Consider the following 27,355-nt stretch of genomic DNA (forward strand, 5'->3'; position numbering starts at 1 on the left):
AACGAAGGAAATAAGAAAAATTTCCCATTTAGAGGGCAGCAGGGTCCACCAATTTAATAATCCCTAATGCTAACACTTGTTCTAGGAAAATCTTCAAGATACAGTAAAACATAAGGCATTCCTGAAAGAGTTTCTCACAATTCTCCTAAGTAGCCTTAAATTTTCTCTAAAAGTTTTCTCAAAGATACTTGTGAAAATCTCCTCAAATCATCTCAATTTGTTGCATAAAAACACGTTAAGATTATTAAAGGTTACTGTTAATTATAATGACACATTAAATTCAAATAGAGACCCATTCATGTGTGACATCTTTAAGTTACCCATACATAAGCAGGGGGTAGGAGAAGAAAACAGGTAAAACAAACTAGCATGTATTAATAATTATTGAATCTGGTGATGGCGACTGAGTTCACTTTATTTACTCATATAGTAACTCTAATTATGAAGATGTTTGAGAATTCCTATAATGAAAAGTATAAATAAATGAATGGCATGTATATACTATTTGTATATTAGGACTTGGGTTTCAGCTCAGTAGGGCACGAGACAGACAATTTTTGGGTCTCCTGGAAGTTGTGCTTCACATACCTAATCTATGGCTCAATGTCCCAAAGATTTATTTTAAACATGCTTTTTAAAGAGTCCCATCTTAAATACTGCTGTCTCATACAAAAGTGGAAACACATTACCATTGGATTTGAATCTGCTATGAGATCCCGCAGAGAATCCAGAAATCCCTGATCTTCCACCATCTGGGCATTGATGTCATGGAGTTTTGCCACACAGACTGCTGCTGTCTTCCGGACATAGGGATCTTCATCCTTTAAGCACTTGCGGAGGGGCTCACAGAGATACTCTGTAATCTTGTCCACCCGGATGCACCCCATGGTTCTGACTGCCAAGGCTCGAATCAGAGGATTGGGATCTTCGCAGTCCTACAGACAACAATCATTGACAACTATTGGTGTACATGGTGTCTAAAACCTAACAGACTGATTTCCATAAGCCACAAAAGAATATTTAATTAATGTACATTTCCAGTTATATTCTACATCAGAACCCACATTTTCCAAGTATAAAATTTAGTTGCCTATTCAAAGAGATTAGGCTAGGAATTCATTTAACTGTTTTAACACGCCCTGTAGGATCCGTTCCAGAGCTGGGCCGAAACTCAGACAGCTGGTATTACTATCCTCATGGCCGTTAGTGACCTGCCCTAAAAAGAGAAAAGGGCTTTGTGCTTGTATTCTGCCACAGGTAAAGATTAGAAACTGGAAAGATGTGTCCCACTCCACAAGTATCAAGCAAGGAGAAAAGAGGGCTGGATATATCTGGGGCCTATAGCCAAGAAAACAAAGGAGATTCCAGAAGCTGGTCTGAGCTGCCCAGAAGTTCCTTAAATGAAGCAGCAGAGAGATCCGCTGAAATCCTGATTAACATATATTCTCCTTTCCTAGCAAGTGCCTCCAAATATAGTACAAATATTAAGAGAACACTTACCGTGAAGGAATACCCCTTAAATTGCCCTGTATTAAAAAATTTCTTTAAACCTTGTAAACCTATGCACAAGCTAACTTTCAAAAAATGTAACCTAAATTCTTTCCAATGATATCATACATCTATGAATCACCAGACAGAATGTTATTTTGATTCTGTACATTTTTTAGCTAAACATACAAAAAAAAATTCCATGAGAAGAAAGCATAATGTGTATTTTTTCAAAACAATTTAATAGCAGCTAATTTTAGAAATGCCGTCTGATTTTTGCTTCTAATGTACCCTGAATTCCAGACAGAGGAAGAAAACAAGAAGCAAACAAAACAAAAAATCCCAATTTCTAATACAAACAACCTTATTATGTTCATCATATCTAATCATATGAGAAATTTAACTGTATATACAACAGTATTAAGGACTTTCTTTGATGGTCAGTTGATTAAATGATTTTTCATCCTTAGAATGTTTGGAATTTGCTTTAAAATCATCCAGCAGGAGAGGAGGTGGGGGTCAGGAAAGCATGTATGGAGAGTATAAGTTAAGCAAGACTGGTCATAGGCTGGTAACTACTGAAACTACACGGTGGATATTTAGGAACTTACTATACTATTTCCTCTACTTGAGTATGTTTGAAAATTTCCATAATAACAATAAAAAAAGTTAATCAACTGCTGTAATACTTATTAAAACAAAATTAAAAGGCAGCTTCTATAGTTCCCACTACTTCTGAAACATAAGCATACTTTCTACAAAGAAACAGATAAGGCCCCAGGTCACTGACACTAAAATGATATGCCCAACCTTTGTCTGCCACGGAGGGTTAAGAGTGACATTTCACCTGGCTTTCTTCTCCCATCTGGCAAGGATATACCAAGCCCAGCTGACAGAAGGCTCACCATATGGTCTAAACTGGATGACAAATGCCAGCATACAGAATGCTTAGATCACGAACATTCCTACTTGTCACCAGTACTTCTCCAGAAGCCCTCTTTTGGAACAGAGGTTGCTTATGTGCAATGCAGACGCTAACCGTATCAAGAGACACTTTTTTTTTTTTTTTTAAGACACACTTCTTAAAAGGCTTTCTGAGATAGAAGAAACTGTTCTTGAGTCCCTAAGAAAAAGTTACCTTCACAAAGCTGTTGACAGCCATGATGGCCATGTCTGGCTGACTCTTGGCATAGTTCATCAAGTAGAGATACACCAGCTTCTTCAGTTCCAGATTGTCCGTCTGCATACAGTTCACTACATCTGGAAAGAGAGAACTGAGGAGAGAGAAAGGGAAGGTGAATTGATATTGGTGCCAAGATGTTGGATAAGAACACAAAGAAAAAGCCTTAATTTAAAAAGTAATCTGATGAGAGGACGAATGCAGTGATAATATCACAGAAATGAATTACTAAAGAAACTACAGTAATGGTCTCAAGAAGACACTGAAAACTAGATTTTTTAAAAACCTTTTACTTTGAAAATTTTCGAAGTGGAAACAGCAGTTTAATGAACCTGATGCATCCATCACCCAAACTGTAAATATTGATACATATCTGATCTTGATTCATATACAACCTCAACCCAATTTCCCTCCCCCAGTCCCTACCCCATCTAACTGCTCTAAGCCATTTCTAAACAAATCCTAGATATACATCTTAATGTATTTCTTTACAAATTTTTTAAAAAATCACTATGTCACACAAAAAAGTTAACAGTATTCTTCATACCAATTCTTTGCAGTTTCAAAGCACTACAGTTGCTATGCTTTTCAATGTGCATATTCTTCCATCTCTAACCAGCGGGAACTTATTTGGTTGGTGTCTTTATTAAAACAGTTGTCAGATAAGGCCTTTGTTCAAAATTTTAACCATTTTCAGAAAACAAAACAGTCCTGAACATGTGTGTGTATGCATGTTTAGTCTCCTAGTCATGTCCAACTCTTTGCGACCCTATGACTATAGCCCACCAGGCTCCTCTGTCCATGGGATTCTGCAGGCAAGAATACTGGAATGGCTAGCCATTTCCTTCTCCAGGGAATCTTCCCAACCCAGGGATTGAACCTGAATCTTTTGCATCTCCTGCATTGACAGGTGGATTCTGTACCAGATGAGCCACGAGGGAAGCCCATGTGTATGCATCTACAGATTTAAACTCTATTATATACATACACCATGAAGGCAGTGACCAGTAATGGGTACTGGAACCCAGAACTAGGTTAGAACCCTGGCTACATTACCACTAGCTGTATGAGTTTGGGATTATTCTTTAGCCCTCTGAGCATACCTTTCTTGACCTCTAACATGGAATAACTTATAATTCAGAATAACCTCCAGTTCAGAAGATATGAGAACTATTAAAAAAAACAAAAACACTGTTAAAACATCTATCACCGTGCCTGACACAATGCACTTAAATTTGATTCTCCCTTTTCTTAATGACATTAGAAGGTCATCATGAGCCTTAGAACTTTCTCAGATGTTTGTGTTAGAACAACAACATTCCAACACGAGATGCTGGAATTTACTTCTTGCACTCATCCATTTCTTATCAGCAGCGTTTGACTCAACTGATAAAAAGAAAATAAATGGGCTTCATATTAACATAAATATTTTATAAGGTAAAAAACTATTTTACTTTTCTAAAAAAATTAAGATGACATTGTTTTAGTTTCTGCAAATCTCTTTAATGTCTAGTTTAAGCAAAAATTGAGTCCCAGTCTCAGGGTCATGGGTTCAAGCCCCATGCTGGGTATGGCTTTGGGCTTCCCTGGTGACTCAGACAGTAAAGAATCTGCCTGTAATACAGGAGATCCCTGGGTCGGGAAGATCCCCTAGAGAAGGCAATGGCAACCCACTCCAGTCTTCTTGCCCAGGAAATCCTATGGACAGAGAGCTACAGTCCATGGGGTTGCAGAGAGTCAAACACAACTGAGTGACTAACACTTTCACTCACTTTTCACTTTCACTTACGCAAAAACAGCTGTATTCTCACATCTGCTCCTGCATTCAACCCGTTGCAGAATATTGTTTTAACTGAAGTATAAAGAAGAAAACACATCTTCACACACATATATAAATTGCAAAATGGAGTATTTTAATAGCTTTTTCATATAACTGGGTGTTCTTCTTTGACACATTCAGTCAGTTCAGTTCATTTATTCAGTTCAGTTGCTCAGTCATGTCTGACTCTTTGTGACCCCACGAACTGCAGCACACCAGGCCTCCCTGTCCATCACCAACTCCTGGAATCCACCCAAATCCATGTCCACTGAGTCGGTGATGCCATCCAATCATCTCATCCTCTGTTGTCCCCTTCTCCTCCTGCCCTCAGTCTTTTCCAGCATCAGGGTCTTTTCAAATGAGTCAGCTCTTTGCATCAGGTGGCCAAAGTTTTGGAGTTTCAGCTTCAACATCAGTCCTATCAATGAACACCCAGGACTGATCTCCTTTAGGATGGACTGGTTGGATCTCCTTGCAGTCCAAGGGACTCTCAAGAGTCTTCCCCAACACCACAGTTCAAAAGCATCAATTCTTTTGCACTCAGCTTTCTTTATAGTCCAACTCTCATATCCATACAGGACCACTGGAAAAACCATAGCCTTGACTAGACAGACCTTTGTTGGCAAAGTAATGTCTCTGCTTTGACACATTAAAGTCAGACAAATGATCATTTTTCTTTTTTTTTTTTAATCCACAAATCATAATTTCTTAAAAGTTAGGTACAATAATGGAATCTGAAACCATACTGATAAACTTTCTTTACTTGACTGAATTAAAATCCATTCATTTATTTTGAATGGATCTTTTACCCATGCATAATTTTATGATATATGTACTGGTTATTTGGAAAACATTGGTTCAATGAGTTATGCAGGTCATCTCTAGGTTGTCATATTTCATTCAGTTCAGTTCAGTTGCTCAGTCATGTCTGATTCTTTGCGAACCCATGCAGCATGCCAGGTCTCCCTGTCCATCACCAACTCCTGGAGTTTACTGAAACTCATGACCAGCAAGTTGGTGATGCCATCCAGCCATCTCATCCTCTGTCGTCCCCTTCTCCTTCTGCCCCCAATCCCTCCCAGCATCAGAGTCTTTTCCAATGAGTCAACTCTTTGCATGAGGTGGCCAAAGTATTGGAGTTTCAGCCTCAGCAACAGTCCTTCCAATGAACACCCAGGACTGGTCTCCTTTAGGATGGACTGGTTGGATCTCCTTGCAGTCCAAGGGACTCTCAAGAGTCTTCTCCAACACCACAGTTCAAAAGCATCAATTCTTCAGCGCTCAGCTTTCTTCACAGTTCAACTCTCACATCCATACATGACCACTGGATAAACCATAGCCTTGACTAGATGGACCTTTGTTGGCAAAGTAATGTCTCTGATTTTGAATATGCTATCTAGGTTGGTCATAACTTTCCTTCCAAGGAGTAAGCGTCTTTTAATTTCAGGGCTGCAATCACCATCTGCAGTGATTTTGGAGCCCATAAAAATAAAGTCTGACACTGTTTCCCCATCTATTTGCCATGAAGTGATGGGACCAGATGCCATGATCTTAGTTTTCTGAATGGTGAGCTTTAAGCCAACTTTTTCACTCTTCTCTTTCACTTTCATCAAGAGGCTTTTTAGTTCCTCCTCATTTTCTGCCCAGCACCAAATAATCACATTCATTAATTTCACCACCAATCTCATCAGAAAAATCTCTAAGTATTGGAAACTATCAAGCTCATGATGGGAGACACAAATTTTCCAACACTCTAATTTTTAAAGTCGAAATGTATCTACTGTCAGATTTTTTTCGTTTGAAGTGACAGGTTCACTTTGTTCATTTTTTATAAAATGTCTCCCAAATATTAAGTCTGATTAACCATAATTTTGTCTGTCAATCATTCTTTCGAATAGAATGGTATTCCAAAGTCAAACAATTATACAAGGGCTTTTTTTCAAATCAACTGTCACACTCTGCTATGCAGAAGTACTTTATGCAAATTCCTGTTTCATCACACGGAATATTAAAAAGACCTGAACTCAGATTCAAGGTTTACTGAAATAAATTTGTAGTGCTTCATGAAGGACAGTCCTAAGTGAAACTGCCCTTTTTCCTGGAAGCACATGGTGGTAAAGGATACAGTGACTACTGTTATGGTCTGGCACACTCCTTTAATTCAGAATATAGCACCAGCCGTGCAAATATCAACACACTGAAAAGGGCAAATAAGACCTAAGTATTATTACAATAATAGCTTTGACCTCATGGAATTCATGGAAAGGATATCAGGAATTCTCAGGGGCCTGCAGACTATCCTTACTTATTTCCAAATGGTCCTGCTAAATTACAGGGAAAAAAGAGGGAGAAAAAAAAAATAGACCATTTGGATTTTGTTACCATTGATTTTCATCTTGAATTCTGCAACTCAATGCAGAGTTGTATAGTTGAGGCACTGGCGTGAGCCAATTAAACTACACATGGGCTTCTGTTCCTCTGTATATTTTTATCACCTAAAACTACCTTAGCAACAGATTTGTGATTTTGCCAGCTCTCAGGAGGTTTTATGCTAGATCTGTATGCAAACGAAATCAAACTGGTTTCACTCTTTTAAAAACACCACACTTGGTCACAGCGTTAATATAAAATTAACTACACTTTCTAATGTTTTCAGTAGGACAAACTAATTCTTATACATTCTTATTGTAATGGCCTTAAATGAAAAGCAGTAAAAGCCACTGGAGTAAGAGTCTAAAGTGAGCAAGACAGGAGAGGTCACCCTTACCTAACATCTTTCCCCACAGTCATAGCAGCAATCACTTTCTTCACAGCCTCCTTCCTCTTTTCTTTCTTTTCATTGTTGAGTTCAGCCTTTAATTCAAAGATTTCTCCTAGAAGAGAACAAACAGATGAGGTCCCAGGGTCAGAAAATTAGAGCACAACACTGCACTATGTAAAGTAAACACCATAGCAGCTAACCAGAGGCAAGGCTGCAACGGAAACAAGATTTTAAAAACAGCAAAGACGTGGTATCTTTCTGCAATGGGGAGAGAATGGCATCTGAGGGATGATCTCCCATCAGAATTTCCAAGTCCTGAGGAAAAAATAAATGTAGACAGGAAACAAGTTCACAAATCAATGTTTTCAAACCGGAAGAGTCTTTTCATTCACTACTCTCAACTCCACAAAGTGAGGATCCAAGGTCACAGAGCTAGCGAGTAACAGAACTGGCCTTAGAATGGTTTCTCCCAACTTTTTTAACTTAAGAATTTTCCAACATTGTCTACAAATTCTTACCTGGGAGGGATCTAAAAATACCAATGCTCAGGCTCCATTCTGAACCAAGTAAATCAGACTTTCAGACAGTGAAACTCCTATGTTCATATTTCTTAAAGTTTCCCCAAGTGATTCTCATTGTACACAGTTGACAATCACTGCTCTAATCAGTACTTTAAGATGTCAATGGGATTTAAAGCCCTATCCTGTTCAATCAAGCTAACAACAGAAATAACCATCCTGAAGCTTCAAGAATGGTACAAACCAGTCATTTCTAAATGTACTCTCTTCAGTGGCTGCTCAAGCTCTGCACTGTGAAATGCCAGGACTGTCACTACTATTTTAAGGCCGAGGTTCACCTACCTTAAGAAAGCTGGAGCCGAAATAAGAAGATAACAACTCTGGTTTTAAAAGAAAGAAAATATACTGTAACACTATGAAAAAGAAGGTGACTCCTGCCACTTCCACTTCCCATCTAGAGTACTGCCTCATTTTCTTTCACTGTTCCTGACGTTCATTTCAGCCTCGCTCACCAGTATAGAAATAGTGGGGGCAGCCAACAATGTGATCTGCTGAAGCCTCTAAATGAGAAGGATGAAACCAGTAAGAAGCACAGAAGATAAGCACTAAAAAAGCTTGTTATATCAAGATCTACTGCCAACAAAGCAAACAAATTTTGAAAACTATCACCCCTTTATTTGACAGCTGCTATAAAAATAGCACAGACAGAAAAGCTGGGCCCTTGAAAGAGTCATCCTCTTCTCCAAGTCCTCTGCTGCCAAATCCAGCTCTCAGGGTTCCCATCATTTACTTCTGGGAAAAGTAAAGAACAAGCAGCAGGGTTTCAGAAAATCTGAATTATGAATAGCAGCAGGAGTAGAAGAATCAAAACAGGATGTAACTGAAATTATTCCAACTCCAATAGCATAAATTTAAAGAGTATGTTCCATGGCAGTTCTGGTGGGTGTTACAGGAAGTAAAAGGAACACAATCTATCCATTTTTTAAAATGTGGTATTTACTCAGTCGTGATTCATCTGTAAGTCTCAAACTTGTACAAAAATCCCTGAATTTTAAAAAAGGTTACCAGGACCCATTATAAGAGAAGGTCTGAAGAATTAGGTGAGTTTTAAAATTACATCTTTTTGTATCATTATACACAACATCTGGGCTCCCCTTGTGGCTCAGCTGGTAAAGAATCTGCCTGCAATGTGGGAGACCGGGGTTTGATCCCTGGGTTGGGAAGAGCCCCTGGAGAAGGGAAAGGCTATCCTCTCCAGTATTCTGGTCTGGAGAATTCCATGCACTGAGGGGTTGCAAAGAGTCAACATGACTAAGCGACTTTCACTTTGACTTTCATACAACATCTAGGTCATCAAAGCACACAAAATGTTTACAGAAGAAATAAATACATTTCAGAATGATAAGAGAATCAGAAATAAAGCTGAAAATGAATGACCGGGGCTAAAGGATTTTCTAAGGTGCAAGCAATATAAACAGGAAGAAGCTGGGTGGAGCCGAGAGGTACTAAGTGAGGCAAGGTATCTCATACATACTGCCGCTTCATTAAACTCTTACCTTTCCCCCTTCTTTTCTTCCCTTCATCAACTCTACCAAGCAGCTAGCAATAACTCGCAATCTCAGCTAAACACTGGAAAAATCTGGGGAGCTTTTAAAAATCCCATCAAAGTCATATCCCAGACCAAAGAAATAAGGACATGTGCAGGGGAAGACTGGACATCACCTCCTCTCTTTGACTGGGCCATTTCAATGTGTCAGCAAGGTTGAAAACCATGGACTAGCAGCTGACGTAGTAAGCGGTGCTCTATGGTGTTTTCTGTATTACAGTGGAAGAGCCTGTTTAAAAGAAGTGAAGTCGCTCAGTCGTGTCTGACTCTTTGTGACCCCATGGACTGTAACCTACCAGGCTCCTCCCTCCATGGGATTCTCCGGGCAAGAGTACTGGAGTGGGTTGCCATTTCCTTCTCCAGGGGATCTTCCTGACCCAGGGATCGAACCCAGGTCTCCCGCATTCCAGGCAGACGCCTTAACCTCAACCACCAGGCTGTATCCTTGTTTACCCTTAATTAACTCCAAATGACAGAACAAATGACAAATATGCTTGGGTTTTCTAGATAACTTTCTGGTGCTCACTGTACCTGCCCTCCCATTTTCTTTTTCTTTTGAAAGCATTTTAATCTTACAGAAAATCTGTAAAACTCCCCAGTTTCTAATGTTATACCACATTTGCTTTATCATACTTTATATATATATATAACATTTTTCTGATTCATTCAACAAACTGTAGACATCACGTCTCTTTAGCCCTAAGTTATATCAGTGTGTAATTTCTAAGAACAAGGAATTACATTACATAACCATAATACAATGATGAAAATCAGGAAATTTAACACTAATACATTATCTAATCTATATAGACTTAGTGATCTTGATAATGTCCTCTATAGTAATTGTACCCCTATCCCCTTGGGGCAGAATCCTATTCAGGATCACGCGTTACATTTACTGTCATGTCTCAGTATCCTTTAATCTGAAACAGCTGGTCAGCCTTTGTCTTTCATTATAATGACATTTTTAAAAAGCACAGGACAGTCGTTTTAAAGAACACCCTCAGTTGTCATGGGTATTTTCTCATAATCACACTGAGGTTATGCATTTTGGCAGCTGTAATTCATAAATAATGATACGTGCTTCTCAGTGCATCACATCATTTTTATCTTTAACAAAAAAGACATCATGCAAAACAATGCATGAGTGCAAGGATAAGAAAATATCAAGTTTCCATGCACTGTTTTGTATCATCTCTTTTTTGTAGTTAAAATTTTTTTCAATCATATGTATTAATATATGCACAGAAAAGATTAAGGATACACATCAAGTTCCCATCAGGAACAGGAATAGAGAGGAAGAGAACTTTATTTTTACTTTTTATTGCTATATTGCTTTAATAATACCCCTTGTTATAAAATGTTTATTTCCAAGGAAAAAATAAAAGAATTTGGTGCAGCCACTATGAAAAACACTGTATGAGTTCCTTAAAAAACTAGAGTCGCCATATGATGCAACAATTCCACTCCTGGGTATATATCCAGAGAAAATTCTAATTTGAAAAGATACACGCACCCCAATGGTCACAGTAGCACTATTTACAACAGCCAAGACAAGGCAGCAACCTAAGTGTCCATCGACGGATGAAAGGATAGAGAAGATGTGATTTATATACACTATGGAATGTTATTCAGCCATAAAAAGGAATGAAATACTGCCATTTGCAGCAACATGGACAGACCTAGAGATTACCATACGAAGTGAAGTTAAATCAAACAGAGAAAGACAAATATATGATATCACTTATACATGGAATCTTAAAAAAAAAAAAGATACAAATGGACTTATTTACAAAACAGAAAACAAACTTATGGTTAACAAAGCAGGGGGAAGAGTGGGAGGAGATAAATTAGGACCTTGGGATTATGAGATACACACTACTATATATTAAACAGACAAACAACAAGGTTCCTCTGAGCAGCATAGGGAACTATATTCAATATCTTCAATATCTTCTAATAACCTATAATAGGAAAGAATCTGAAAAAGAATACACACACACACACACATGACTGAATTACTCTTGCGGTACACCAGAAACAAACACAACATTGTAAACCAACTACACTTCAATTTTTTTTAAAAAAGAGAATAAATGTGCTTCTTCCTCTTTCACCCTCCTCAGACCTATCAATCTTCAGTGGATCAATCTTGGATCTCTTCCTTTCACTAAAACCTTCAAGTCAAAATGATCTGCATTACAGTTATATCTTTCAAAACCTATACTCTAAAAATCTGTTCAATACACCTTTCTGTAGAAGCAGCAGATTCCCAATGAGATGGTCCAAGACCTGCATCTCCGAAGAGATCAGGAGCTTTCCACCTGAAGCAATCCTACACCATCACTTTTGAAGAATCTTCAAAAAAGGCTTTTATCAAGTTCTCATACTTACCCTTTTTATTGGTTGTGAAGTACTTGGAGTCAGTCATGGTTTTGGATCTTTAATGTGCACCTAGAGCATGAGAAAAGAATACCCTTATCTGAGTTATTGGGGTCTAACAAGGGATTCAACAAATTTTAAGAACATTTATATATGAGAATATCTAAATTCCACAATGAGTCTCTTCATCCTTACCATCATGGGTGATCCAAAGGGATGCAAGGATAGTTAAGAATGAAACTTCTGTGTCAAAAAGTTAATTGGAGCAAACTCCAAAGGCTTAATGGAAGAAAGTGAAAATCTGAACCTATCATGGCTTTATGATTTTATCCACAATTATCTCCTCAGAGCCTCTAAGACCTAATGCTAGATCTTTCTGTAAATGCATCTCAATTAGCCACTCCAATATTTAAGACAAAGTTTGTGTTAAAAGATCTCCCTATTACTTTCTATTAAGGCAAATCTGACTTACTCCCAGAGTCTCTTAGAAGCATAGAAAAACTGAAAGAGAAAATAACTGTATCAATCTATTCACCATCACATGTATCAATAAAAGGAATCTCTTTCAGAAAAAAAGAAAAAGGGAAGTCTAAATTAGTAGGACAATATTCTTTCATGACAAACATCTAGAGAGGCCTTAAAAATTGTTTTTCATATTTCCAACAACCTACAATTACCCCCAAAAGAAATGATCAGTTTACACTTAAAAACAATGCAAAGAACTGAGATATCTGTTTAGTCACATTGAATACAAAAAAGAATCAGAACTGATACTAAAAAGAACATGGGTGCCAGCTTGAACTTTACCTTTTCCCTTCCAATTTCCAGAACAACTTCAGCTGACATAAGACTCCACTGGTAAAACAAAACCAGCATGGACTAATCACATTTCTCCCCAAATTATGAAACAGTGTTCTCTGATTTGAGAAATTCTAAAGACTTTGTCCAATGTACTTGACTTCTTCAAATACATTAAATTTTTCTTTTAATAATATTCCTTCTGCACTTAAAAAAGGTATCTTCTTTTTTACCACCATTATTACTACTACTTATCACCAAATTTACGATAGATGCCCCAGTACCTGCTCATTACTTTCAGGTCAAAACAACATCAGTGATAATACATTTGGCAAATTTGAGTGACCACACCTTTACAAACAATGGTACTTATGAATATGAGAAAAAAGACCTAAGCACTAAACAAATCAATGTAATTAAGGAAAAAAGAGCCACAAAACCATGAAGTAGTGACAAGAGCTTGGCTCAACTTTGTTCTCTAAAATGTACTACTTGGGTAATTTAAGAGAAATTAGACTCATTTGCTATCTTTCCAAGCAGCTACTTAATATTTATAATCCTGATCCTTATATACAATAGTGCTTTAGGTTGTACCAGAATTTCACTGAATTTACTGGGTTAAAAGTGAGCTAAAACTCACATAAATCATTATAGAAAACAAAAATTTCTGTTTTCAGCATACTTGTTACAATTTACAATGACTCTGTAACAAAGACTTGCCTTATGTAATATTTTCATAATGCCTTTCTAGCAAAAATTCAAAGAATGTTATAATCATTTAATCCGTTCACAATGCAAACTAAATGTGAAGTGGGCAAACTGAAGAAAGGAGTCTCTCACACAGAAGACTTGGAATCGATGTGAAGTTATCATCTAAGGACCTACACGTGGCATTGCACTGTGTGCTCGGTTTGACTCTGAAATCCCATGGACTGTAGCCCTTCAGGCTCCTCTGTTCACGGGATTTTCCCTGCAATATTGGAGCGGGCTGCTATTTCCTCCTCAGGGGATCTTGCTCACACAGGGACCGAACCTGTATCTCTTGCACTGGCAGGTAGGTTCTTTACCACACTCAGCCACCTGGAAAGCCCAAGAACTTACAGACACAAAGAGGAAAACCAGTATACAGAAATGATTGCTAAAGCCTGACAGGAGGGCCATAGCTCAAGGCCATTATGGTCTCTCCAGGATGTCATTACGCCACTCTGAATCCTATGGGGTTACCAAAGCTTAAAACTTCCTCAAGATTTAAAAACAAAAGCTGCTTGGAATTTTTCACTGTTTCTTTGAAAAAGGGCCCCCAAATTGTTTTGTTTCCTAAAGCTCTGACACATTCACGCCTATTAAATTTCTAACAGAAATTTTCAGCACAACCTATTACACACTAAATTAACCTAGTCTTAAGTCCTACCTTTAATAGTGACTCACACAATTTCATTACCTCCCCTAACAATCTTTATCACTGAGGAAGAGATTTCTGTCCTATCCATTGTGAGCAGCAAGTGTTCTTAACTAGGGAATAATGTACTCAACCACAAAACTTCAGCGAAGAGGAGAAAGTCAAGTACATAATCTTAGATACTAAATTAAAATTCCTGCTTTTAAAGAGAAGGGAGAAACTTACCACTCTCTTCCTTCACTCTGTCCTACACAAGAGTAATGTAATATCCCTTACAGCTACCAGCAGAGAAACATTTTATCATGTTAGCTCCTGCTAACAAAGAAACTCCAAAAAAATAAAATTAAAACTAAAAAAAAAAACAGAAAGAGGCGGACTTGTACAATACTGTAAATGTACTAAATGCCACCAAACTGTTGACACAAAAATGGTTAATTTCCTGTGAACTGCACCTCAAAAGATGCATATGCATCTATTTTTAAATGAGACAATCACATGCCAGAGAGGAACACAGATTCTCTAAAACACAGGACGGTGAAAACTGCTGTCTGTTTTAGAAGCACCACCACCCCCCGCCAAAAACGCAGCCAAGATAAAGACAGAGCTCAAAGAATAAATAAAGTATTTGCTGAAAAGCCTCAAAAATCTAGCCTGGATGGGAGTGGAGTTTGGGGGAAAATGGATACATGGATGTGTATGGCTGAGTGGCTCTGCTGACTGAAACTAATATTGTTAATTGACTATACTCTAATTAAAAAAAAAAAAATCAAGTTCTTCTGGGGAGTGGGAGAGAACTCATTCCTCAGGAGAGATCCAGAGCAAAGCGAAGCCAACATGGAACTGGAACTCACACTACCTTTTTACCAGGTCAAACTAGACAAGTCATCCATCGGCTGCTCTACCGGCTTGAGGTATGGCCTCAGGAAATTGTTTTAAAACATAAATGAGCCTGACAGAGTCAAAAGCACGATTTCTCTAACTTTCCTAGCCCAGAGTGTGATGTCACTGCATTTCAGAAAAGGCCTCTCTGTACAGGATTACACATCTAGATTTAACATAACCTAGTTTCTACTAAATATAGGCTGTGACAGTTTTCCCTTCTCAGCTATTCCTCCTTCCTTCTGGTGCCCCTAAGGAGAATAAGGCCAGAAAAAAATTAATAGGGGTCTTCACTCCAAACGGCTCTCTGGGAAATAGCAGCTAATTTAGAGTTGGTGAGGCCACTAAATCCACTCTCTTCACGTGAAGTTGGATTTTACACAGCTGGTGCCCGTAGGGAAAAAGTGAACAGAATTAAACCAAATTATAAAGTGGACAGGTCATTTTAGTAATCTTTCATTACAAGCATAAGGATGAGAAGTGCTAATTACGCATTTCAATAACACATCTTCATGTATCATTTATTGCATACAAAATTACAACAGATAACTCATTACAACAGACATACCTATCATTTCCATTTAAAAATGACTACAAAGTACTCTGCTAATATCATACAGTAAGAAAAAAGGTCTTAAGTTTTACATCCAATTCTTAATTGAAATAAACTCTGGAAAACTTACGCCTGGAGAGAGAGAAAGAAGAAGAAAATAAAATGTGTCCTTCCTAATTCGCTACTTGTTCAGCTTGATTCAGAACTGTGCCTAAAATGTAATATTTTAAAACACAGGCAGAAAGCTGAGCGCCGAAGAATTGATGCTTTTGGATTGTGGTGTTGGAGAAGACTCTTGAGAGTCGCTTGAACTACAAGGAGATCCAACCAGTCCATTCTAAAGGAGATTAGTCCCGAATATTCACTACAACGACTGATGGTGAAGCTGAAACTCCAATACTTTGGCCACCTGATGCAAAGAGCTGACTCACTGGAAAAGACCCTGATGCTGGGAAAGACTGAAGGCAGGAGGAGAAGGGGACAACAGAGGATGAGATAGCTGGATGGCATCACTGACTCAACGGACATGAGTTTGAGTAAACTTCGGGAGTTGGTGATGGACAGGGAGGCCTGGAGTGCTGCGGTCCATGCGGTGGCAAAGAGTCAGACACGACTGAGTAACTGAACTGACTGACTAAAAATACAGGTGTGTTTAAAGAAGGAAAAAAAAAGATGGAAGAACCAGGTTTTCTTGAGTCTCTAAGTCACAGAACGTTGTTTAGTGGTTAAGTCACATCCTACTGTTTTGCAACTCCATGGACTGAAGCCTGCTAGGTTTCTCTGTCCATAGGATTTCCCAGGAAGGGACACTGCGGTGGACTGCCATTTCCTTCTGCAGGGGATCTTCCCAAGCCAGGGACCAAACCCACGCCTACTGCAGCCGAGCCACCAGGGGAAGCCCTCACAGAATGTTAGCTTTATACTAATGTTACCACCCAGCTTTCAGTGAAGCTATCTGCAGAACACCCTCTACTTTCTGCTGCTTTGGGAGTTTAAACTGTCAAATACCTGTAAACAGTCATCACGTTCCCACCAGGCTTAGTCACCACTGGCAAAGTGTTACACGTTTTCTTGTACAGCTGCATCTCCTTCATCTGCTGCTTTCTACTATTACTTTGTAAGTGTACCCTGAAGCTAAGCAACTTAAGTATACCAGGAAGGTGATTAATAATTTAAATTGTTCCTCACTGAGACCACTTTCTTGGTCATTCTCTTTTCTAAACTTACTGTGTTTTTTTTTTTACTTTCTCTTTAAACCACAAGGATTGTTAACCGTGTTTGGCAATTTTAAAACCTTTAAAAGTAAAAAGTTTAATGAAGCAGCCACACTTTATTCACACCAATTCATAATGGAGTTTAAAAAAAAGTCTGCCCCCAAATAGAAGAGTGCTGTTAAAAACTAACAGCATGAATAAACTCTTTGGATTAAAAAAAATGGAATTAACAGGAAGTTCCAGTTTCTTTACCTCTGTCTTAATCCACAGCCTTTCTCAAACCAGACCGTTCCTTCTAAGACCCAGAAGAAAAAACTCCGGGCTAACATTTACTCTCAAGAGCTTCCCCCTCTCTCATATCGGGTCAATTCTCTGGGTTTTTTTTCCCTAAAAAACCCTTTCTTCGGAGTCAGGAATTCCTCTTCTTTCCCGAGGTGGTAAAAATTCTACGGCTATGTTCCTCCATTATGAAGCAGAGAGGCGTCTCTTAACCTCAAATGACGGACGACGGCGAGGTTTACCCATCTAGGAGCAAAGCTCTGGGGAACCCCTTTTCCCTTTCCTGAGCTGAGCATGTCCTACCTAGCCTCTCAGAGAACGACGCCAAACCGGGAAGAAGCAAGGTTCTCTCCTCGGCCTCCGGTCTCCGCCAGCCACACCCCTGGCCTCTGACCCTCTTAACCCCCCGACTTCGAACATATCTTTCCCCCAGTGCCCCCAATTCCCACCCCGAGGATTCCCTCGCCCCGCCCCAGCGGTGGAGTCCTTTTCTCCAACCCTCTTCCTCACAACGGTCACACCCGACGGCTCACTCGATCTTCAACGGTCACGGTCCTCGGATTTCCTCTCCTCCGCCTGTCTCCAACCAAGTCTGGGGATCCCCCATCCCCATCAAAAACGGACACACCCCAGAGGCAGCCGCCTACAACTCACCGTAGGCAAGGGCGGGGGTGGCAGCAGCGGCCAGAGAGCACGGCCCGAGCGATGTTGTAATGGTTTCCTGCACGTCACGACTCCTTCTCCAGGTCTAAGCCACTGCGCAAAACCCACTTTGCCCGGTACAAAGATGGTGGACAGGAAACTCTTACGTCAGAGAGCCTCGCCGTGTGATGTCATCCAGACGCGCGAGAGAACAAGAAAGGAGGGACTACTCTCTGTCGCCTTGGAGACGGAAAAATTTTGCGCGGTGGGGAAGAGACCTGAGATCTAGGCTTCGGAGGAAATTCATCAGAAAGAATCTAGTAAACAAGCTGACATTCTCTGGATTTGTTTCCTCACACAAGACCTCTCTAAAAACTTACACAGAGTCAGTGAAATGCCTGTTGCTTTCTTTAAAAACAAACAACAAAACCCAGCTAATTCCTTGGGCAGTTAAAATACACGGACAGTGGTGATCCAGCCCAGGATTATACAAGGGCAGTGGAACTGGAGGAGACTGGTGCAAGGAAAAAAGGTTGAGACTGTCTCAAATCTATGTGTGAATCCATTTGAATCCGAATCCCTGCCCTGAATGTGACTAGGAAAGTTACTTGTCTCTTCAACTTCAGTCTTCTTACTTGTGAAATAAAGACGATGATAATAACTCTTACCAGTTTATGAAGCTTAAACCGGATTAGGTTGGTAAGAAGCCTAGCATGTAATAGGTATGCTTTGTTAATTGTTTTAGTTGTTAAGTCACAGCTGACTCTTGTGACCTCATGGACTGTAGCCCACCAGGCTCCTCTGTTCATGTGATTTCCTAGGCAAGGATACTGGGGTGGTTTGTCATTTCCTTCTCCAAGGGATCTTCCCCACCCATGGATTGAACCCGTGTCTACTGCATTGGCAGGCGAGTTCTTTACCAATGAGCCACCACGAAAACCTAGGAGTTTGCTTACACAAAAGAAGTCCCTTTCAGAAACCAAGACCTAGAAATCTCTGTATCTTCCCCTCAAAACTAAAACTTCCCAAATAAAACTGCTCTAAGTAAAAATAATAAAAAGTCTTTAATCAAGAAAGAAGAAGAATGTGAAGAGCCTAAGGCAGAAGCTGGGAAACCAAAATGCAAAGGGGACTGAGAAGCAGTCAGAGAGGTAGAAGGAAAAGAAGGCAGTCATAATGATTTAGAATGTTTTTAGAGTTCTATGAAAGTATAGAACTGAATATCAAAACTGTATCTCTGAGGCCTACCCCCGCCTCCCCCAAATTTGTTGAATGACTAAATGTATGAGTGAGTGGTCAAGAAGAACAGTTGCTATAGAGAAAAGGAGAGGCCAAAAAGTGTCCAAGAATTTAGCAACACAAAGGTCTTTATGTCATTGCCGAGACCATCCATAGAGACATTGAAGGCAAAAGTCATGCTGCAGAGGCTGGAAGATAAATGGGAGGAAAGGAATGAAAACATAACTCCATAAAAAAGAATGACTGAAAAGAAAAGAGATATAAAACGGTGTTTGAGGGAGTAGCAAGGATTTATGTTCTATACTTATACATTTTCTTTACACTGTCCCTTTAGCAATACCATGGGTTCAACTATTTTTCCTACTCATATGACTCCTAAAAAGCCTATCTCTAGCCTTGACCTATTACCCAAACTTCACCACCAAATTGCTAACAACACTTTTGAGTAATTCTATATATATGCCAAGTCATAAAAGTACAGGGTAGGGTGGGGATTTAAAAAACAAAAAAAACACAAACCTGATTCCAGGTACAATTCACAGAAGACAGAGTTGTATTTTGTAAAGAAGATGCCACCAGAAAAATCTTTGATTCATACCTCTTCCCCCGTTCAAAAACTTCCAAGTTTCTTATTTTCCTAATTTGTATAGACCCTGTCCTCCAGCAGTCATGTATGGATGTGACACTTAAAACTATAAAGAAAGCTGAGCACTGAAGAATAGTTGCTTTTGAATTGTGGTATTGGAGAAGACGCTTGAGAGTCCCTGGACTGTAAGGGATTGACTGCAGTCAATCCTATGGGAAATCAGTCCTGAACATTCATTGGAAGGACTGATGCTGAAGCCGAAGCTCCAGTACTTTGGCCACCTGATGCAAAGAACTGACTCCTTGGAAAATACCCTGATGCTGGGAAAGGTTGAAGGCAGAAGGGGACAGCGGATGAGATGGTTGGATAACATCACCGACTCGATGGACTTGAGTTTGAGCAAGCTCCGGGAGTTGGTGATGGACAGGGAAGCCTGGAGTGCTGCAGTCCATGGAGTCACAGTCGAACATGACCGAGAGACTGAACTGAACAGAACTGTCCTTCTCCCAGTTTTCCCCATTTTTTTGTTCTTTAGTTTTCTTATCTACAAAATGGAAAGTGAAAGTGAAGTCGCTCAGTCGTGTCCGACTCTTTGCGACCCCATGGACTGTAGCCTACCAGGCTCCTCTGTCCATGGGATTTTCCAGGCAAGAGTACTGGAGTGGATTGCCATTTCCTTCTCCAGGGTATCTTCCTGACCCAGGGATCGAACCCGGGTCTCCCTCATTGTAGACAGACGCTTAACCGTCTGAGCAAAAGAAACAGTAATATCCAATCATGATATTATTATAAGGATGACATGAATTAGGCTACATAAGTTACTTAACTATGCCTGCACATAGTATATATATGAGGAATATGAGGCAATATATATATGGCCCTGTTGTTGACCAGGACTTGTTCTGAGTAGTCCACGCTGTGCTTGAGCTCAGTTGTTTTAGTCCTATCTGACTCTTTTCAACCCTATGGACTGTAGCCCCCCAGGCTCATCTGTCCTTGGACTTCTCCAGGTAAGAATACTGGAGTGGGTTGTCATGCCCTTCTCCAGATCTTCCCGACGGAGGGATCAACTGGGGTCTCCTGCATTGCAGGCAGATTCTTTACCCACTGAGCTACCTGGGAAGCCTTTGGAGTGTATAAATATTTGCTAAGATTGCAATTATCTCAATGAATTACACTGACAAACATTACTAGCCAGAAACCTGGGCGTCATTCTTGATTTCTCTTTCCCTTAACTGCTACATTCATTCCAAGTTGTCAGTTCTACCTTCAAAAAGTATCTCAACTTTGTTCAGTTCCCTCTGTTCACCTCATTAGTCCAATCCACCATGACCTCTTATATGAACTACTGGAAAACTCAACTCTCCTCCAACCATTTTCCATATAGCCAGATATTTAACTTTTTTTGAAATATAACAAACATTTCAAAAAGAGTATACATCATAAATGTAAGGCTTAACATACACAAAGTAAAAGCTAACTACATAACCATTACAGGGTCACCTCAAAAATATAAACCTGGTCATGACTCTGGTGTATAAATCCTTCAAAAGCTTCCCATTACACTTTGACTAAAAGCCAGTCTCCTTCCCATGACTTAGGAGTGCTCTGGTTCCTGTCCACCTCTCTAACATTATATTTTATCGTCTGTCAGTTCCTCTTCATTTCACTCCTTGCTAGGTTTTGCAGCCCTCAAATACTCGAAGTTGTTTCCCATCCTAGGGGCTTTATAACCACTCCTCCTACCTATTCGTCTTCCCTAACTCTATATAGGGTTGAGTTATGACTGGCTCATAATTTAGGTCTTGTTTTAACTGTAATCTCGTAAAAGCACTCCCTGATTACCCTATCTAAAAGGTTCTTCCCTCCCAGCCCCCACTGCCACCCTCTTCCTAGCCCTCTTATTCCATTTGGTAGTGAGTGAGCCAGTGAAGTCGCTCAGTCGTGCCCGACTCTTTGCGATCTCATGGCCATAGCCTGCCAGGCTCCTCTGTCCATGGAATTTCCCAGGCAAGAATACCTGAGTGGGTTGCCATTTCCTTCTCCAGTAGCTTCCTTTCTGACCCAGGTCTCCCGCATTTCAGGCAGATTCACCATGACTATGACTTTTCCCAAAGGTACTCAACCGTTTGAGGTCCACCTAATTTCTCAGTGGAGAAGGCAATGGCACCCCACTCCAGTACTTTTGCCTGGAAAATCCCATGGACGGGGGAGCCTGGTGGGCTACAGTGCATGGGGTTGCTAAGAGTCGGAGACGACTGAGCGACTTCACTTTGACTTTTTCCTTTCATGCGTTGGAGAAAGAAATGGCAATCCACTCCAGTAGTCTTGACTGGAGAATCCCAGGGACGGCGGAGCCTGGTGGGCTGCCATCTATGGGGCTGCACAAAGTCAGACACGACTGAAGTGACTTAGTAGTAGTAGTAATTTCTCAGTGGACTTCTGGTCCTGATATAAGATACAAGGAGATACCAGGTTACATCACTCTAGTAGAAAGCAACTGGCAGAGAGAAGCTGAGATAAACGTGAGGTTAGAAACAACCTTCCCTTTGGTTACAAAGGCCAATACAGGGCTTCTGTCGAAGCTGGTTTGAACAGCCTCATTTCTCCCAGCTGTTATTACCATATGAATCTCACCATATTAACCTATCTGATGGCTCTTAATACCTTTTCACATAAGCACAATCAATTTTTGTGTGCCCTATCTCATTATACCATAAACCTGAGTGGGGTTTGTGATGAGGTGTTTATTATTTATTGGCTGTAATAACTGACATTGTTATTTGACTGCCTTTTTTTCTCATTGTAATAATGTCAGTTTACTTTTAAAATATTCTCAAAGAACTATTAATTGACTAACAGTGAAACCAGGGAGTGGCTGCTGCTGCTAAATCGCTTCGGTCGTGTCCGACTCTGTGCGACCCCACAGAAGGCAGCCCATCAGGCTCCCACGTCCCTGGGATTCTCCAGGCAAGAATACTGGAGTGGGTTGCCATTTCCTTCTCCAATGCATGAAAGTGAAAAGTCAAAGTGAAGTCGCTCAGTCGTGTCCGACTCCCTGCGACCCCATGGACTGCAGCCCACCAGGCCCCTCCATTCATGGGATTTTCCAGGCGAGTACTGGAGTGGGTCGCCATTGCCTTCTCCGCTATCTCTGCCTAAGTCGCTTTAAATCCTTCCCTAAGGCTGCAGATAATAGTGAACCACGACCCCCGCCGCAAGCAAAGTGAGGCTTCCATCTCCACATTCCCTTGGGTCCCTCGCCCCTATCTGGTTCGCCCCAGGGAACAAACGCCTCAGCTACGGGCCGAGCTCAGGCTCCAGACGTCGACGCAGTGCCCCCAACACCTTGCCAAAAAGTCTCCGCAGAAAGAGATCAGAGCTGTGGCTTTCCAACAAGACAGCGACGCAAACCCTGTTAAGAAAAGTAAAACCAATCAGCAGAGACCTCTCCTCCAGCCGATCGCCTCTAGTGCCTCCTTTACTTTCAGCGGAGGCGGAAGCGGAAGTCCCGATGAGGTCATAGAGTTCCCTAGTTCCGGTTTACAGGGCCGCATTCCGGGCTAGAGCGCCTCTCCTCCGCCGGCCCTCTCCAAGCTCCCGCGGCTTCTATTTCCGGCTGCGGATTCTGTCATAAAGCGGAGACCTCCTTTCAATCGCGGTGTCGCGGGTCCCTTGCGCCTCGCCCAGGGTCAGCGCGCTAGGACGGTCACGGTGGGGTTACTGCTCAGGCCACAGCTGAGCCAGGCCGCGGAGGGCTGGCCGTACTGGTGCACATCCGATCCCTCAGATCCGCCTGGCTTTTGAACCCTCCTGAGTTAGAGTCCCTGACTGGCAGCCTCCAGGACTGCCGCTCGACAGGCCAGCGCCCAGCGCCATGCTGTCTTCCCCGTAGTCACGCTTTGTCCCGTGAGGCGCAGCGTTAGTCAAGTCACCCCTCTTACACACTATTTCTACCCACGTCCGTGTTAACTTCGTCCTTCACCTCCCTTCACTCGAACCCTCCCCCTCACCTTGCCTCCGGAAGAGGTCTTTTTTTGCCCAGTTCCAGTAAAATTGAGGGGCTGTCCTTTGAGATAAAAGTTACCGTTGAGACTGAGCACCCATCTGGCGCCCCCCAAAAGTTCATGCTTACTAAAGAGCTTGTGGACAAAGAAAAATCCAGTGCACACACCAAACTATGGCTGAGCATGGGGCTCACATCACGACTGCCTCTGTCGTGGATGACCAGCCATCCATCTTTGAGGTGGTAGCACAGGACAGTTTAATGTCAGCAGTGAGACCTGCTCTTCAGCATGTGGTCAAGGTAAGGATTTAATTCTCTGGAAAGTTTTAGGGATGTCTGGGGTGAAAAAAAAACAAACCAATAATTTGAATTTGTTGGCCTCGGTTTCGAAATAATCAATTAGTATATAATTCATATCCTATGATTTAACAGTTATGGAGTCTCTCTTCTGTATAGAGTGTTGTGAGCACTACATACCCAGCCCTTCAGGGAGGTTAAGGTGTAGAAAGAAAAGTGTAGAATTTAGAGGGGAAAAAAGGAATATAAATAACAAGGCACAGTAGCTGTTGTAATGGAATGAATTTCATTTATTTCGCTGTAGGTTCTTGCAGAATCAAATCCTGCCCACTTTGGCTTCTTTTGGAGGTGGTTTGATGAAATCTTCACCCTGCTAGATCTTCTGCTCCAGCAGCATTATCTGTCGAAAACCAGCGCCTCCTTTTCTGAAAACTTTTATGGCTTAAAGAGGATTGTAATGGGAGACCAACACAAGCTCCAGAGATTGGCCAGTGCTGGTCTCCCAAAGAAGCAGTTTATGAAATCAGTTATGTTCCTGGTTCTTCTTCCCTATCTGAAAGTGAAACTGGAGAAGCTGGTTTCTAGCCTGAGAGAAGAGGACGAATATTCCATCCATCCCCCTTCTTCCCGCTGGAAACGATTTTACAGAGCCTTCCTGGCAGCCTACCCATTTGTTAACATGGCCTGGGAAGGCTGGTTTCTGGTACAGCAGCTTCGATACATTCTAGGAAAGGTTCAACATCACTCACCACTGCTGAGGCTGGCTGGAGTTCGGCTAGGTCGGCTTACAGTTCAGGATATACAAGCTCTGGAGCACAAACCAGCTGAGGCCAGCATGATGCAACTACCAGCTGGGAGGTAAGGCCTTAACATTTCCCCAAAGTCTTTGATTAGTAAATCCTAAAATCTGATCCCAATTTCATAATTCACCTCCCTCAGTCCACTCTGAGGTCACTTCATAAAATCATTGAAAAATTCATGTGTCCGTAAAATAAGGCTTGCCATCCTGTTAACTTTCCTCCTCATACTTCCTACATTTTTGTGCACACTTGCTATGTACCAGGCCCTGTGCTGGTACATAGATGTTTATGTATATCACCTCAGTGTATATCACCTCAGTCCTTATCACAACTAAATGAAATAATGCATAAGCACCATTTAACAGTTGAAGAAACTAAGTTCTAATAGTTAAGTACCTTGCCAAGGCCACATAGCTCGAAGGTGGCAGAGCTGAGATTCCAGCCTGATCAATACAGTTCTAAAGACTGCTCTTACCGTGGTGCTCTCCCCCTTCCATTTGGTGCTAGTGGTAAAGAATCTGCCTGCTGCAAGAGATACCAGAGACTAGGGTTCAGTTCCTAGGTTGGGAAGATCCTCTGGAGTAGGAAATAGCAACCCACTCCAGTATTCTTGCCTGGAAGGGCCAATGGACAGAGACTGGTGGGCCACAGTCCATGGGATCGCCAAGAGTTGGACAGGACTGAGTGTGGACACACATCCCACTTCTAGTTAGTGTTTGTGTTCTCCTATAAGAAGTTCAAATGTATTCCTCAATACCGCTGAGTTGTTTTTTCCCCTGGATATTACTGTCCTTCACCCCCTGCCCCAAAAGATCTATATAATCAATATATAAGTTGATTATATAGTCTATATAATCTCACTAATTTCTTTCTCAAAACACAAGCTCTAGTCATTAAAAACAAATCTTAGCTCCTATACTCCTAAAATATTGTAAATCAGAAAGAGGGAATTGTTTAGAAGGGACCATTAATGATACAATTTTCAATCCCCAAGCTAAATCAGATTCCAATGAAAAATACAAGAACTACGTTTCTATTAGTCATTCTGTGATTATACCTAAATAAACACTTTCTTTTTGCCTCCTTGTTATATTCTCCAAACAGCATTGGTGAGAAGATAAAGTCAGCTCTGAAGAAGGCCATCGGGGGTGTTGCCTTGTCCCTCTCTACTGGCCTTTCGGTGGGTGTATTCTTCCTGCAGTTCCTTGAGTGGTGGTATTCATCGGAAAACCAAGAAACCGTCAAGACCCTGACTGCTCTGCCTACTCCACCACCACCTGTACACCTAGACTACAATTCTGATTCTCCCCTGTTACCCAAAATGAAGACTGTGTGCCCACTGTGTCGGAAAAACCGGGTGAATGACACGGTTCTCGCCACCTCCGGCTATGTGTTTTGTTATCGCTGTGTGTTTAATTACGTGAGGAGTCACCAGGCTTGTCCTATCACAGGTTATCCAACAGAGGTACAGCATCTCATTAAACTGTACTCCCCTGAGAACTGAAAGGGATTAGCACCTTACCTCAAATGATTGCACTGTAAGGCCACAGGGCTGGTTTTCCGCAGGGTAAATAGCATTTTTGATACTTCTCATTCTCAATTAATAATTGTGTGAACTTCAGACAACCACATGGATTTCTTTAAAAGGATTTACTCATTGATCTTAACGTTTTAGCTTGCTCCCTAGACACCCCTACTTAGAGTGGACTGAACTGGTTAGAGAGAGAGAATCAGGACTGGCAAGGGATGTGAGGGTCAGCAAAGAGGAAGGGATAAAAGAGAATACTTGACACAGAAGATCTTCTCTCCCCTTTGTTAAAGGACAAGAAGTATAGAAGCTCTCAGGGAAAACCCAGGTTGGACCTCATTAAATGGGTGGATGCTTCTGTGCATCCTTGTGTGCTCACTGGCTCAGTCACGTCTGAGTCTTTGAAATCCCATAGACTGTAGCCCAAAAGGCTCTTCTGTCCATGGGACTATCCCGGCAAAAATACTGGAATGGGTTGCCATTTCCTCCTCTAGGAGAGCTTCCCAACCCAGGGATCGAACCTGCCTCTCTTGTAGCTCCTGCCTTGGCAGGCAGATAGATTCTTTACCACTGAGCCACCTAGGAAACCTGCCTCTGAAGAATAGGTTTTATTGGCTTGCAAACAGTATGAAATATGGACTTGCTCTTTATAGACATACTTAGAAACACTTTAGGAAAACAACAGCTCCTCCCATCTACTGTGGCCCTCTGGTTAAATAACACCTGCTACGGTTTATCAACTTTTAAAGTTCCCTTTGTGAACCACACATGTCTTCCTTGGGAAACTGGTTAAAGGAAAACAGAGGTTGAATGTATATACAGAATAGTCTGAAGATTTCAATGTGAAAGCAAAGTGACTAATGAAGAGATGGAGTAAAATACTGACCTAACTATCACTGTGTACATAAAGCACCTTTCAATAAGCTCTTTCTGCTTGTTAAGTTTGCTAAACTGACATGAATTATTCTGGCTATTACTGAAGTTTCTATGAAACGCTTAAATAAATTTTAAGAATAAATGTTTTTGGCAAAGAGCTGTTCCATGTCATGATTATGTGAAAACTGAAAGATTAGATGAGGTATTTATGTATTTTTGGCCACACCTCAAGGCTTGTGGGATCTTAGTTCCCTGACCAGGGATCGAACCAAAACCTTCGGCAGTGAAAGCCTAAGCACTGGACCGCCAGGGAATTTACTAGTTGAGGTACTTACAGTAAATTTTCATTTAGACCACTTTGGACTTTTTGAGGCATTTTGTATTATTTTGCTTTTTTCGCTAATCCAATACTTGGAGAGAAATCCTCTACTCCAACAGCAAGAAATTAGTCTTGCGTGAAATGCCTCATTCTACAGAAACACTTAAGTTACCTATGTAGAAAAAT

The 27,355-nt window shown here is 41.0% G+C and overlaps 2 protein-coding genes across 5 annotated transcripts in view; one reads left to right on the plus strand and one right to left on the minus strand.

The window, feature by feature from the left end:
• AP2B1 (adaptor related protein complex 2 beta 1 subunit) overlaps positions 1–22,810 on the minus strand; it is a 113,152-nt gene extending 90,342 nt beyond the window's left edge. For 2 of the 4 annotated variants that reach the window (XM_018064223.1, XM_013971907.2), the window contains exons 1-5: positions 17,531–17,859; positions 11,767–11,826; positions 7,255–7,360; positions 2,627–2,762; positions 690–935 (exon numbers count right to left, since the gene is read on the minus strand). In XM_018064223.1, the coding sequence (XP_017919712.1) occupies positions 690–935; positions 2,627–2,762; positions 7,255–7,360; positions 11,767–11,803 (525 nt within the window). In that variant the 5' untranslated portion in view covers positions 11,804–11,826; positions 17,531–17,859. The other 2 variants (XM_018064221.1, XM_018064222.1) reach the window with 2 other exon arrangements.
• PEX12 (peroxisomal biogenesis factor 12) lies at positions 22,899–27,005 on the plus strand. The gene is made up of 3 exons (XM_005693204.3): positions 22,899–23,649; positions 23,951–24,504; positions 25,551–27,005. Exons 1-3 carry the CDS (start codon positions 23,524–23,526, stop codon positions 25,948–25,950), a joined length of 1,080 nt encoding a protein of 359 aa, XP_005693261.2. The 5' UTR covers positions 22,899–23,523; the 3' UTR covers positions 25,951–27,005.

This window comes from Capra hircus, chromosome 19, assembly GCF_001704415.2.
Source record: "Capra hircus breed San Clemente chromosome 19, ASM170441v1, whole genome shotgun sequence".
NCBI lineage: Eukaryota > Metazoa > Chordata > Mammalia > Artiodactyla > Bovidae > Capra > Capra hircus.

Coding starts and splice junctions, on each gene's coding strand:
- PEX12 (XM_005693204.3), top strand. CDS start 23,524: ATGGCTGAGCATGGGGCTCACATCACGACTGCCTCTGTCGTGGATGAC. Junction 23,650..23,950: donor CTCTTCAGCATGTGGTCAAG/GTAAGGATTTAA, acceptor ATTTCGCTGTAG/GTTCTTGCAGAATCAAATCC. Junction 24,505..25,550: donor ATGCAACTACCAGCTGGGAG/GTAAGGCCTTAA, acceptor TTCTCCAAACAG/CATTGGTGAGAAGATAAAGT.